This window comes from Tamandua tetradactyla, chromosome 12 (genome assembly GCF_023851605.1).
Source record: "Tamandua tetradactyla isolate mTamTet1 chromosome 12, mTamTet1.pri, whole genome shotgun sequence".
NCBI classification, from domain to species: domain Eukaryota; kingdom Metazoa; phylum Chordata; class Mammalia; order Pilosa; family Myrmecophagidae; genus Tamandua; species Tamandua tetradactyla.
This window is the reverse complement of record NC_135338.1, coordinates 69,680,306-69,692,991: the sequence shown is the minus strand read 5'-3', so window position 1 is coordinate 69,692,991 and position 12,686 is coordinate 69,680,306. Positions and strand designations below refer to the sequence as shown.

Sequence of the window (12,686 nt, the reverse complement as noted above, 5' to 3'; positions counted from 1 at the left end):
AAGTAAGAAGGTGAGTAACTCTGGAAGTTTGGGAATATTTGACCTAATTAAGAGAAGACCTAGGGATTCAATAATCTTTATCTTTAAAAATTAAGTTAATTCAAACTATAATTGGTAAGTGGAAGTTCTAGAATGGTGTTTTCTGATTATTTTAGTCCAGCTGATTTGAAATGGACTTCCTCAGGACGTGGGAAATTCTTCAGTTTTTAACAGGGAACTGGTCCACTATTATAGAGATGATACAAACCTGAACATGGATTAGAGTCCACAACACTCTGTTCTTTTTTGCCTGGTAATTCTGTCATTAAAACTGTAGAACCCGGGACATTTTAACATCTTAGTTGATCCTGTTTTAAAGGAGAATGTTGGTTCTGGATGATCCAGGTTAAAATTCTGTAGTGTGTTCCCTTTTTGTTGTTTTATGGTGTTATGGAATCCCTTTAATTTACTTTTAAGGTACAACTGTAACCGCTATAATGAAGATGATGCAAAGGCAGCAAGAGATGCACAAGAAGTAAGTACAGTTATTTTCATGTAAGTGTGAATAGGAATGTGCATTGTATATTCATTAAGGAATGGTTTAACAGTTTTCATTTCTGAAAGTTTTGTGTAAAGATAATCCCAGTAAATACTGTGTAGCTATTGGTTTACATTTAGAAAAGGAATCTTATCCAGAATGCTTATCAGGAGCATTCTTATTTATTTTCTTAATCTCATTATTCTTCAAGAACTTTGTTTCATATCCAGAATAACTTATCACACTTACCCAGTTTAATAATTCCTTGCATTCATCTAGTCCACATTGAAATTCCTCAATTGTCCTGGGAATATTCTTTTCATATGACTTTATAACTGGTGTGCAAACCAAAACATGCTTTGTATTTGTTTCTTAAAAGACTGGAAATTATATTTTGTATTTATAAATGAAAAGTGTTTCAGAGACTTTCACAGTATTTAGGATCCTTTTAAAGAGAGAAAGAATTCATACAATTTCCAGTGTTGATTTAAATTCTGTTATAATATCTAAATATGTATAAACATAAAATTAGCTGTAAACTCTTTTATGTCCTTATATAAAACTATATAGTCAAACCAAGAAAACTAAAAAGCCAATGAAACTCAAGTTAACATTGTAGATAATTTAATTATTTGACAGATGTGTTGTTTGCAGAAATTGAATTATTGCTGATAGAATGCTATATAGCTGGGTTCTTTTGAATTTAATGTTACTGCACTATTAAGGTAGTGTCATATGATTGATAATATCCTCCCACCAGTTTTCTGTATTCTTTAGCAAACCTTCATTCTTACAAAGCATCATTATTTGATATGGACAGAATTTATTATTGGTGTATTCTGTTATAACTTATTTTTCTTACTAAACATTTGCAGTTTCAGCATTGCTACTTTTAATACCAACTTTTTAGCCGTTTCACAAATGACTGCTTTGAAATTAAATTTTGGTCCTCAGTTATAAGTTCATTCAGATAATCCAGAATGTTATCTTTTCTGTCAGGATATCATCAGATTTTTAAACACATTTTTAAAATTTTAGATTAAAATTTCTTCAAACATTTAAAAATTCCATGGAATGCTGACCAGTTCATTGGGCACTCCTGCCCCATTCCCATCAAATGGTCTTTAGACTCCAATTTGAGATACATGACCCATGTAATTTTGATATTAAAATTCTGCAGTGACAGTCATGCTTTTTCCACTGTCCCATTTGAGTTTGATTATGCTATTTAGCTCAGCTTGTCATTGGATCCCTTTCCATTGTGTTGTTTTTTTTCATCTTTGCCTTCTCTCTTTATGGCGTTATCTTTGTTTTCAGCTATCACAATCATGTTGCATCTTACTGAAGGGATCATGCATTTTCCTAATTTTGATGATAATCTTTTATCTCACCTGTTCTTCATTTGAGTGCTGAATTCCTTGGAGATCTTCATGGAGTTACTAAAGTCCACATTCTGAATGCTAGAATGTACTATTTATGAAGTCCATATCAGTTAGACTAAGCTAGAATCTTGTGTTGCTGATTGGTTGGGAGTATAGGAAAAGATTTCATATCAGTGTTTTTATTTATGTATTTGTTTATTAAGTGGGAGTCACACCTGCCATGTCTATCTCGCCTTCTCTTCTTTGCCCACTCCCCCCACTCCCACCCTGGCCTACTGTTTACAGGGAGTTCAGGAAAGTACTAGAAATATGTTTAGAAGTTGACATACAGAATGAAAAGAACCTAGATTGTACTCTCAATGCCTTGGAAAACTACCTCTGTTGTAGAATAATTGTGGACTTAATCTACTGTGCCACACTGTTGGACATCTGAGGCTTCCTGTCTTCTACTCAAGGAGTTGGCACACTTTTTCTAAGGGTCAGATAATAAATATCTTTTTTTAAAGATATATTTTTTTAAATTTATTTTTAAAAGAGACTTTTCCCTCTGTTGGAACTACTCAATTCTGTCTCTGCCCTTGTGACACTGAAGCAGCCATAGACTAAAGTGAATGGATGTGACGGTGTTGTGTTCCAAGCAAACTTTATTTACAAAAATAGGCAGCAGCTGGATTTGGCTCGCAGGCCATAGTTTGTGAACCTCTGTTCTAAGCAGTGAATTTTGTTTTTTTCCCTGTGTTTTCAGGCATATTTGCATTTTTTCAATGTAGATTCTGGCAGTTGATTTCAAAGTTAGTCTTATTTACTGACTTTGGCCTTTATGGCCTTTCTTTTTTCATGTTGAATTTTAGAGGTATCTGAGTGAAAACCTGTTTCAGAATTGTTGACAGATTAAACCATAAGTCCATTGAGTATCATATACCTTAATATGATAATTTAGGTTTTCTACTCCATTTTGAGAATTTGACAGGTTTGAAAATATTAGTGCTTTGGGGGGAGCAAATGCCAAGCAGATTATTTTCACATATTTTCCGGTGAGTAAGTATTGATTTGATCCATACCTGACTCTTGAAATAATATGGCTTGTGTCGGTTTGGTATATGAGTATTTTATGATACTGGATCATATGATTGGTTAATTATGTGGTTCAGAGTTAGTATTTTTTTAAGCCAGAGACCAACCATAAGTCCAAACAGCGTGTCCTAAGATTTTTAAGGGATAGGAAGAGAGAGAGGATCTGAGAATAAAAGAAATACATGTGTTATAAAGACCTCTGCTGGTGATTGCATTTAACAAGGATTTATTATTTCCTGCACATTGGGTAATGGAGATACCAAGATTAATTTTGTTTTAAGTCCATTCCCTCTAGAGATTTATGATACAGTAAGAGAGACCTCTGAATTTTTTTTCAATGTGATAAATAATATAGAGCATATCTATACTATATGATTTCTTTGGTAATACCTCAAGTATCTCTAAAAGACAGACTCTTAATATAACTACAATACCATTATTATATATATGTATTTTTAAAAGCAGTGCTTTGTTAGAACCGTTAACTATCCAGTGTTCAGATGTCTCCAGTTGTCTCATGAATTTTTTTACAATTAATTCAAGTCAGGATCTACACAGCTCCTACAAACTGCATTTGATTGATAACTCTCAAATCTCCTCTAATCTGTAGTGCTTACTCCTTTTTTTTTCTTTTTTGCCTTTGCCAATTATTTATTGAAAACTGCATCATTTTTGTCCTATAGAATTTCCCACATTCAGAATTTTTCTGATTGCAATGCCATGATGTTGTCTGATAGGAAGTTTTCTATCCTTCTGATTCCTAAAACAAGTGGTAGTTACTTCTAGAAACTTGATCAAATTCAGACTCAGTTGCAGTGGTAGGGGAGTGGGGGGAAGGGGAAGAGCCTGCACATAACACTTACCCAGTGGTGCTGTATATTTTCAATTGCATTGGATTAGCAGTTGTTTGTTTTATATCTCACTGTTGTTTGTTTTTTATCTAACTGTATACTATAGAACAGTGCTATCCACTAGAATTTTCTGTAATGATGAAAGTGCCCTGTATTACTACTGTCCAGTTTAGTAGCCACTAACCACGTTTGGCTATAGAGCACTGAGGAACTGAATTTTTTATTTTAATTAAATACCCACATGTGGCTAGTGGCTAATTAGTGTTTCAGAAAGCACAGTTTTATAGGACTTTCAAAGAATATTAAATAATAAAGACAGCAATGGATTTTCCTGGTTTTAGCTTAAATTTTCTATACTGTTTTATCTGAGTACATTAGCTTTTATTTATAATACTTGTTATAATTATGTGACTTTTATTTTTCTTAATGGGACAGCGATCTAGGGCAGCCTTGCAGAGGTACCTGTTCTACTGTAATCGCTATATGAATCACATGCAGAGTCTACGCTTTGAGCACAAACTGTATGCTCAGGTGAAGCAGAAAATGGAGGAGATGCAACAGCACAACATGTCCTGGATTGAGGTGCAGTTCCTGAAGAAAGCAGTTGATGTCCTCTGCCAGTGTCGTGCCACACTCATGTACACTTATGTCTTCGCCTTCTACCTCAAAAAGAATAACCAGTCCATTATCTTTGAGGTAGGAATAGTGCCTGGGGGAAATAAAGCCCACTCTGTGTCATAGGACCACTTCGTCTTACACAGAAAAGATACAGAAAGTTTTAAAGATTCCTGTGTGCTCGGGAAATATAGGTAAACCATATTTATTAGGAAGATAGAAGAAAAAATTGAGACTTCTTGCCCTTAATCAAGTCAATGTCATTTAGCCAACTGGCAGTTATGTGTGTAGGCCCTAGAGTCAGCTCTGTATATGAGTTTTGACTTCATTGCTGTTTAGCTTTGTTAACTTGGAGCAAATTACATTTTTCTGTTTCTGTATTTTAAAATGGGGATAACTGTAGACTAAAACCATTCTAATAATGAGATTGAAGTGAAATAATCCGTGTGATTTCCTTGTAACAGTACTTGGCACATAATAAGTCCTCCATTCAGGATAGTAGAAGTTGATACAATGCTTACCTTTGGTGAAGAAGTAGTGACAAAGGGGGCTTTTGGCATGCTGGTAGAATTCTGTTGATGATCTGAGTGCTGGTTATACAAATGTGTAATGCTAATGTCCACAGATTGCTTAGATAATGTGACTGGCTAGCAGATATAATTTAGATGAGTGTCATGCAGAGAGCTAGTTATGGTGGTAAAGGAAAACAAAATTTAATATTCCATGGTGTTCTCTTATAAGAAATAGTTGCAGCCAGATGTAAGCAAGAATATGTTTCTACTTTTTCTTTCCTTTGAAATTGTCCTCAGTATTCTTCCAAAGGTAGGATCTTTAGTTCTTTAGCCTTTTAAAAAATTGTCCAGGAAGAGAGAGAGTAAATTACTAGAGGTCAAAGTGATAAAGAGCTTTATAAGTGCAGTTAAACTACGAGTGAAAGTTATGAAATCAGTGTTGAGCACTGTCTCTAGGCAAAGATTAGCAGCTAAAATAAGTTTGTCTTTTAGCTTTCTTTTGAAGTCAAAAGTTATAATATATATTCTTCCTCTTCTTGCAGAATAACCAAGCAGATCTAGAGAATGCCACAGAGGTGCTTTCGGGCTACCTGGAACGAGATATTTCCCAAGATTCTCTTCAGGATATAAAGCAGAAAGTACAAGATAAGTACAGGTGAGTTTTTTTTTTAATTGCTATTGAGCAAAAGTTTCTGCCAGTAATATTCTGGTATGCTTTAGCAGTGAAGTTAGGTGGTAGTGAAACTTGGGTTTAGCATACCCATAACTGAGCTGCTGCCATGTTTCTCACAGATTGCTTCTGTCCATTGGGCAACTAATTGCAGATAGTAGTGCTGGTCAAGTATAGAGGAGGAAATCAGCCATTTATCCCACCAGCTGATTCTGCTTCTTCTGTTCAGCATTATCTACTTAGTTGCTGCCCTGCAAGGAAGAAAGAGCCTAAAAAGGGCAAGTGGCCATTAGGATGAGGGGTGAGAATAGGATGCTGGTCCTAACATGGTGATCCTGTGGTCATGGCTATTGACAAGTGAGCTACCCAAACACGCTTTTTAGAGGTGTTTTTTTTTTTTAGATTTCTTATCTCTAAGGAAAGAATTACTTTGTTTTAGGGGAAGATGAACTTCAGATTATACAATCTCTTACACTGAAGATGCAGAATGTTTGATTTCTCAACATGAAGCTGTTTCCCCCAAAGTTCTTTTCCTGGCAAATGCAAATTTCATTTTAATGGTTGAATACAATCATAGTAGGAAACTTTGGGAAAATAGAAGATTTGGAGATTTAATCCTTACTAATATTTTCACTTTGCTTAGCTAACTATAGCTACTACCTATCTTGTGTTTATAGTACTTAAAAATATTTTACAGATATGAGTAATTAATCATTGGAACTACTTATTTCTGAACTGTTTAACTTATTTGTAGAAAAACAGGATTGAATAAGATGATTTCTTAGGTCCCTTGGAACTTCTAACACTTCATGCTGTAAAATTAATGCCTAGGGTTGGGAATCATGCCTCCACAGAAAATACGGTTTTTTATGTATGTATGTATGTATTTATTTATTGGCATGGGCAGGCCCTGGGAATTGAACCCGGGTCTCTGACATGGCAGGCAGGAACTCTGCCACTGCACCATCATTGCCCACCCAGAAAATACTATTTTAACGTTAGAATTTGTGTCTGTATATCTAGACCTCGAAGTGTGCCTGTTAAGAACAGGTGCTTGGTTCTGAATCTGGATAAAACCTTAGGGGGTGCCTTAAATTAAATAAATAAATTAAGCAAAAAAAATTAAGCAAACTTGGAAGCTGACAAGTTTTTCTCTGGTTTTGATTACAGATACTGTGAGAGCCGACGAAGGGTTTTGTTACAGCACGTGCATGAAGGCTATGAGAAAGATCTGTGGGAGTACATTGAGGACTGAGAATGGCTCTGCATAAAATGAACTCTGAAAACTTTACCATCTAGAGTGCTCATGCAATTAAAACAAAACAAAACAAAGCAAACACAAACAAGGAGGCACTAAGCCTATTCTGACACCACTGGTCTGTAGTACCGGAATTCTGTTTTGTTAACGGAAAGTTTAAGTAAATTATATTGTAATAAAAAAGGTAGATAAACCATTGTACAACAGTATTCTAGGCCGCCAACAAAAGTGTGACAAACACACTAAAAGCCCTCCAACTTTAACTTGTAACGTAGCTTCATTCTCAAAACTAACTCCTTTTTTCTTTCTTTTTCCTTTCCCTGAGTATAGTACAGTTAAAATTTAAAACAGCTCCGTGACACTGCTTTTCATGCCCAAACCAGACATTTTGTTGTACTTTGGTAAGGAACCTTTTCCTCTTTCTCCCCTACACATACAAACACACCCACACACAGAGACTGACTCTCTTTCTCTCATACCCCAAGGTTATGAGTGAATGATTATTAGCTCCTTGTAAAGAAAATCCTTGGGGTGGGGAAGAGGGTAGGCAGCAAGAGGATTAAACAAAAAAAAAAAAAAAAAGAAAAAAAAAAACTTTGTATATGACTTTTAAAACAAGAGGACAACACAGTATTTTTCAAAATTGTATATAGCGCATATGCATGGACAAAGCAAGCGTGGCACGTGTTTGCATAATGTTTAATTACAAAAAAAATATTTATTCTTTAAAAATCTTCAAGATTATGTCTATTTGCTGTGCATTTTCTTTCAGTTTGCTTTATCTTTCCAGGGTTGGGGGTTGGGATAAAAGGTGTGTTGTTTTAGCTTCTCTGGAAGACCTAACTAGAGCTCTTCGATTTCCCTTTCCTGCTCCTTAGGTTGCTTTGCCCTTTGGGTTTGTTATGTTGGTTGCTGGCTATGGGCTTCTCGCCTTGAATTCCCAGCTCTTGTTGAAGGACCGAGAGGCCAGGCTCTGACAACACAATGGCCTGATAAGGGCTGCAACAGGGAGCTTTGTTGCTATAGTTCAAGAATGTCCCAGTCCCCCAGCTTTATCCACCTCCATGGCCTCATGCCTACCCAGGTTGTAGTTGCCCATGTCATGCACACAGCTGCAGGCTTCTTAGCCTCCTGTTACATCCAGAAGAAGCATTTCAAAATTTGTTGTTTTTTGTTTGTTATTTAATTGCTGCTTTTAAGATTTTAGTTATGGCTCTTCTCTCACCCCTTCGCCATGTTTGGGTGGAAAATAGAATGTTTTTGCTTTACCATTCACCTAGTCTCAAATTGTGAATTTAAAATGGCAGATACTGAAATTGCCTGTGTGTGTTGCTGTGGGTTCAGTTCAAAAGCAGACACCCCTAGAACATGATATTCCATCTAGTGTATTTAAATAGAAATCACTGAGTTTGCTTCTTTTCTATTTTCAGCAGATAAAATTAATAATGCGTTTTAGCTGTGGTGTCCATTTTTATGAAATTTCTACTAAGCTATGTTAAAAGTAAAGAATGGTGGTGGTTTTATTACCTATATACCCTTTTAGGCCATTCTGGCTATGGTAATTTTCAACCGGTCAGCAGACCCAAATCCGTCAGTTTTACACAGGAGTGCAGAGTGAACTAGGCAACTAGATTAAGAGGTCTTAATATTTAATACGCAGTTTTGGCTAAGGACCTCTTTGTCTTCCTTTAAATGTCTTGTGCCTAGGGAGTGTTTACCATTTGTGAGGCAGCTTTGTCTGCTCTTGCATTGTACATCTTATTACTCCATTGGGAAGTAGGTTCACTTTCCTCTGGCCTTTTGCCTAAGTTAGGCTTTGCTGAATCAACCCTACTTTTCCTTTTAGAAAAGGTTGTTATACGAGATGTACTTGCAACTGTTCTTTTCCCATCAGAAATCACTGAATGTTTGCTGAGTATATTATGCTGCTTCCTTAAACCACTTGTTGCTTCAGGATCAACTTTACATGTACCTTTTATTCTTTCCTCCCTTGTCACCTCAGGTGCAAATTTGAACTCAGTGTCTGTTTCTTCCATATTCTCTTCTTCCCTTCTCCCATCATCTATTTGACTACATTTATTTTAAATGACTGCCATAAATCTTAAATATGTTATCAAAACTAAGGAGGTTTTTTTTGTTTGTTTTTAAGAAAGCTTGAATAAGTTCTTTTCCCTGGTAACTTTGAAAGCAGCCAGATTTGCTATATATACATGTGATCTCTAAAAATGCTTTGTGTATGTGTGATGTTTTTTTTTTAAAGCTTACCATTTCACTTTTTCAATATCTAGGTTTAAGTGTTATAAATTCTCTTTACATGCTCCTCTTGGAACAAGTATCCAGAAACGTGGTGTGCACTTCATAATATCAGCCCCCACCCATGGAGGAACAGTGCTTTTTAAGAAATGCTTTCTAGTTTCAGTGTTGGCGTACTATCTAAGAGTATTGCAATTGTGGATGCATTCCCTAATTTGTATGGATCCAGGTGTACTGGCCTTTTCTACTTCCAAGCTTTTAACAGCTATCTTCATATTTGACAGAATTCCCCAAGTTAACTGCTTTCATTGTTAGTAGCTTCAATGTCCCCAGCTGGGATAGGCAAGCCATATTGTATGACAGTTTCCCTGTTTCACTTACCTAAGTCTATCAGAGGGCTCTATCTATTCATAGCAAGCACCAGGGTCTCCCCATCTTCTTGAGGGCAGTTTACATTATCTTTTGAAAAGTGCATGTTTCATTTGAACAATTCATTCAGTAGTAAATGGATTTTTCAATGATTTACAATAAATATTTGATCTGAAGCTCAGGACACAAACCACAGTGGTAATATTGAGTAGCATATAAAATCAGACTCTAAATTCTTTGTAATTTGCTGCAACCCAGATTGTATGTGTTTTATGTGTGTTTAAATAAATATATTAAATACACATGTGTATACATACACACATATAACAGATCTAAGACTGACTTGATTTAAAGTGGTTGAATCTGCAATGTAAAATGTGGTTCGGCCATGGTTAGGAACTGAAATTTAATTAAAGAGAGAAAGGACTTAATGTAACAGATTCTTTTAGCTACAAATCCAGGTATAGAGCACTTGGGGGATGGGAGGGGGTGGGTTGGTGAGACAATCAGATCGATAAATTGATTAAATGCTCCTAACCCTGTAATTTTGTGCATAGAGCACCCTGTGCTGTGGAAATAACTGTTCTTAGATTTTCATTGTAACTGGACTGTTCAGGTTGCCCAGAGGGAAAGAACATTCCTAATTCTAATAAAATAAACTTTTATTTTGTTATTCCATTAGTTACTTATGTTTATTGTTATAGTTTAGAAGAAAAGACATATTGGTAACCTGAGAGCCACCTGTATTAGTGCCTTATTCACTGTTCCTATTTAATATAAAATGTCAAAATTTAGTTCAGTTTCTTTGCAGGAACTGTGAATGAGACTATCACCAGCCATAAACTTGGTTACTGAGCCTTCAGAGAATTTTCTGAAAGCTTTCCAATTTCTGTGTCTTCAACACTGAATTTAAATTTCTGTTTATGTTGTTAACAGTGATACACACTAGATGCTTGGTAAATCTTTGTCAACTTTTTCTTTCTTTTTAGATAATGTTTTTAAAAATCATTCTCAACCTCCAAGCTTCATATAACTTAGATTTAAGTCACTTTTAGAAGCTGGTATCTCTTATAAAAAGGGAGGGAGTGTTGTCTTCTTAAAGACCTGAAAGTTGGAAGCAATTGTCATTGATGTTCTAGCCAAGTCCAGATTTTAGGACAATTTAATTTGGTCCTGTTTGGATCTGTAATTATGAGGGTTCGTTTTTTCACTTTCATTTTGAGAGCACTTTAACGAATTATATTACCCTCTAAAGCAAATGGGATAGAAATGGCTCTGTTTTACAAACAAAGAAAATTGGACTCAACCAGGTTCAGTAACTTGCCCAATAATTCACAACTTCTTATATCTGGGACTCAAGCAGTATTGTACTACCTGTTGGCACCCATATTTTTTTATTCTGGTCCCGGAATGGCCTTGAATTCAATACCAGGAAAGTTGGTTCTTAACTTGTGCTTTTGAGCAATATCAAAGATTATATAAATACCCAATTACTGCTACTTTTGAATGCTATGTAGTATATTTGGTCTTCTAATTGGTTGTATATTTTGCAGCTAATTTGGCCCTATATTTTGCCTAACAGTTGAAAACCAACCATGGATAGAAAAGGAGCCCTTCCTATCTTGCAGATTGGGGCAGTTCTTATGTGAAAATCATTATCACATGTGACAGTTGAGAGTAACTAAATGAGCATGATTTGATTTGTAAATAGTGCCCAAGTAGCTTGCAGTTGTTGGTGTAATTATTCACATGGATTTCCAACATAAAGAACTTTGCATAGTCTACTGGATAAATGAAAATACACAAAACAGCCAGTACCATTTGATCTCAACATTTTATCCTGGGACCACATGCCCTTTGGGGCTTTAAGAAGACAATAGGTAGTGAGCATTACAGGAAAATGTGTGGGCCCCTCAGATGTTTCTCATTTCTTTCAGAATATATTTCATGTATATCTGGTGTATTTTAAGGAATTTGCTTCTTCACTTATTATCTAAATAGCCAACTCAGAGATACTCCGTTGGAAATCAAATAGTGCCCAGTGTAAGAGTTAGTAGAATAAGCCTACTTTTGAGGTTTGTTGTTTTTTTTGCCTTTTGTGGGATTTAAGTCCAACTTTTGGGCAAATTTGTTGATCTTTCTCTAGGCAGTAGCATTTAGGATGGAAAAATAGCTAATCTGTGATTCTTTTGAAAAACAGTTTTCAGATTGATTAAACCATAGTAGATATGCTGATTGAGAGCCATTTTCAGGGTAGGAATCAATCAAACATTGATACCTAGCAGTTTTACCAATGCAAAACATGCAGAATAACCGTAGGGGTTAAGAAGCCTGGAGTTTTAAATTCATTTCTACAAGAGCCAGATAAATATGAGAATAGACAACTCAGGCTAGCTGGGCTCTGAGAGAAGCCTGTGGGGTTGTCTCAGTGAATTCTCTCAATTTTGAAATACTGGCAATTAATTTACAATATTCTTAAATGTGGGTGAAACGATAACTCCCAGGGGACATTTTCCAACTCTTTCAGTCTTGAGTTGCAACTTAATGCCATCATCTATTTGGTAATTGTTTAGACCACAGGTTCTCAAACTTGTCTGCACATTGGAATCCCTGAGAAGTGGTTATAATTTAATTACTGTGGGATGTGACCTGGGTATCACTATTTTCTAAAGCTTACTTCCCCCACCCTCACCCATCCCTGTGTTTCTAATGTGTCCTTACAAGGTTGACACCATTGATCTAGACTGAGTTCTGTAGTAGAAAAGAGGGAATTTAGCTAAACACTGGGTCAAAAGAAAAGCCCTCATGTCACAAAGTCACAGGCTCACGGTAAGGCCTCCTTGTAAAAATAATTGAGTAGGTTTTGTGAAATCATGGCATCCAAGGGTCTATTGTGTAGTGCCCAAATTGTTTTTGTCGGTTTTCCGGTAAGTGGACGGCTTTGTAGAAAGTAATTCATTTAAGAAAGCCAAAAGCCTTATTGAAAAATTGATCTGACAAGCAAAATAGAATATTCAAGCTAACTGACAATACATTCTCTTCCCAAGTGGGAGGGGAAAACCTATCTGAGAAAGTAAAGTAAATTAGTGTAGTCTGGGCAAAGGAAGTTGGATGTTTATAAGAAAACTGGTCATTAACCTATTCACAGCAAGGCAATGCACACTTAATTGCTTATTTTACTTAGA

General features: G+C 35.8%; 1 protein-coding gene across 4 annotated transcripts in view; it reads left to right on the top strand.

Annotated features, from left to right (window-relative positions):
- ARIH1 (ariadne RBR E3 ubiquitin protein ligase 1) overlaps nucleotides 1-10,174 on the top strand; it is a 125,455-nt gene extending 115,281 nt beyond the window's left edge. For all 4 annotated transcript variants that reach the window (XM_077123868.1, XM_077123865.1, XM_077123866.1 and 1 more), the window contains 4 exons: nucleotides 457-514; nucleotides 4,260-4,520; nucleotides 5,494-5,606; nucleotides 6,792-10,174. In XM_077123868.1, the coding sequence (XP_076979983.1) occupies nucleotides 457-514; nucleotides 4,260-4,520; nucleotides 5,494-5,606; nucleotides 6,792-6,876 (517 nt within the window). In that variant the 3' untranslated portion in view covers nucleotides 6,877-10,174. The remainder of the gene's footprint in view (nucleotides 1-456; nucleotides 515-4,259; nucleotides 4,521-5,493; nucleotides 5,607-6,791) is intronic.
- Nucleotides 10,175-12,686: the final 2,512 nt, after the last annotated feature.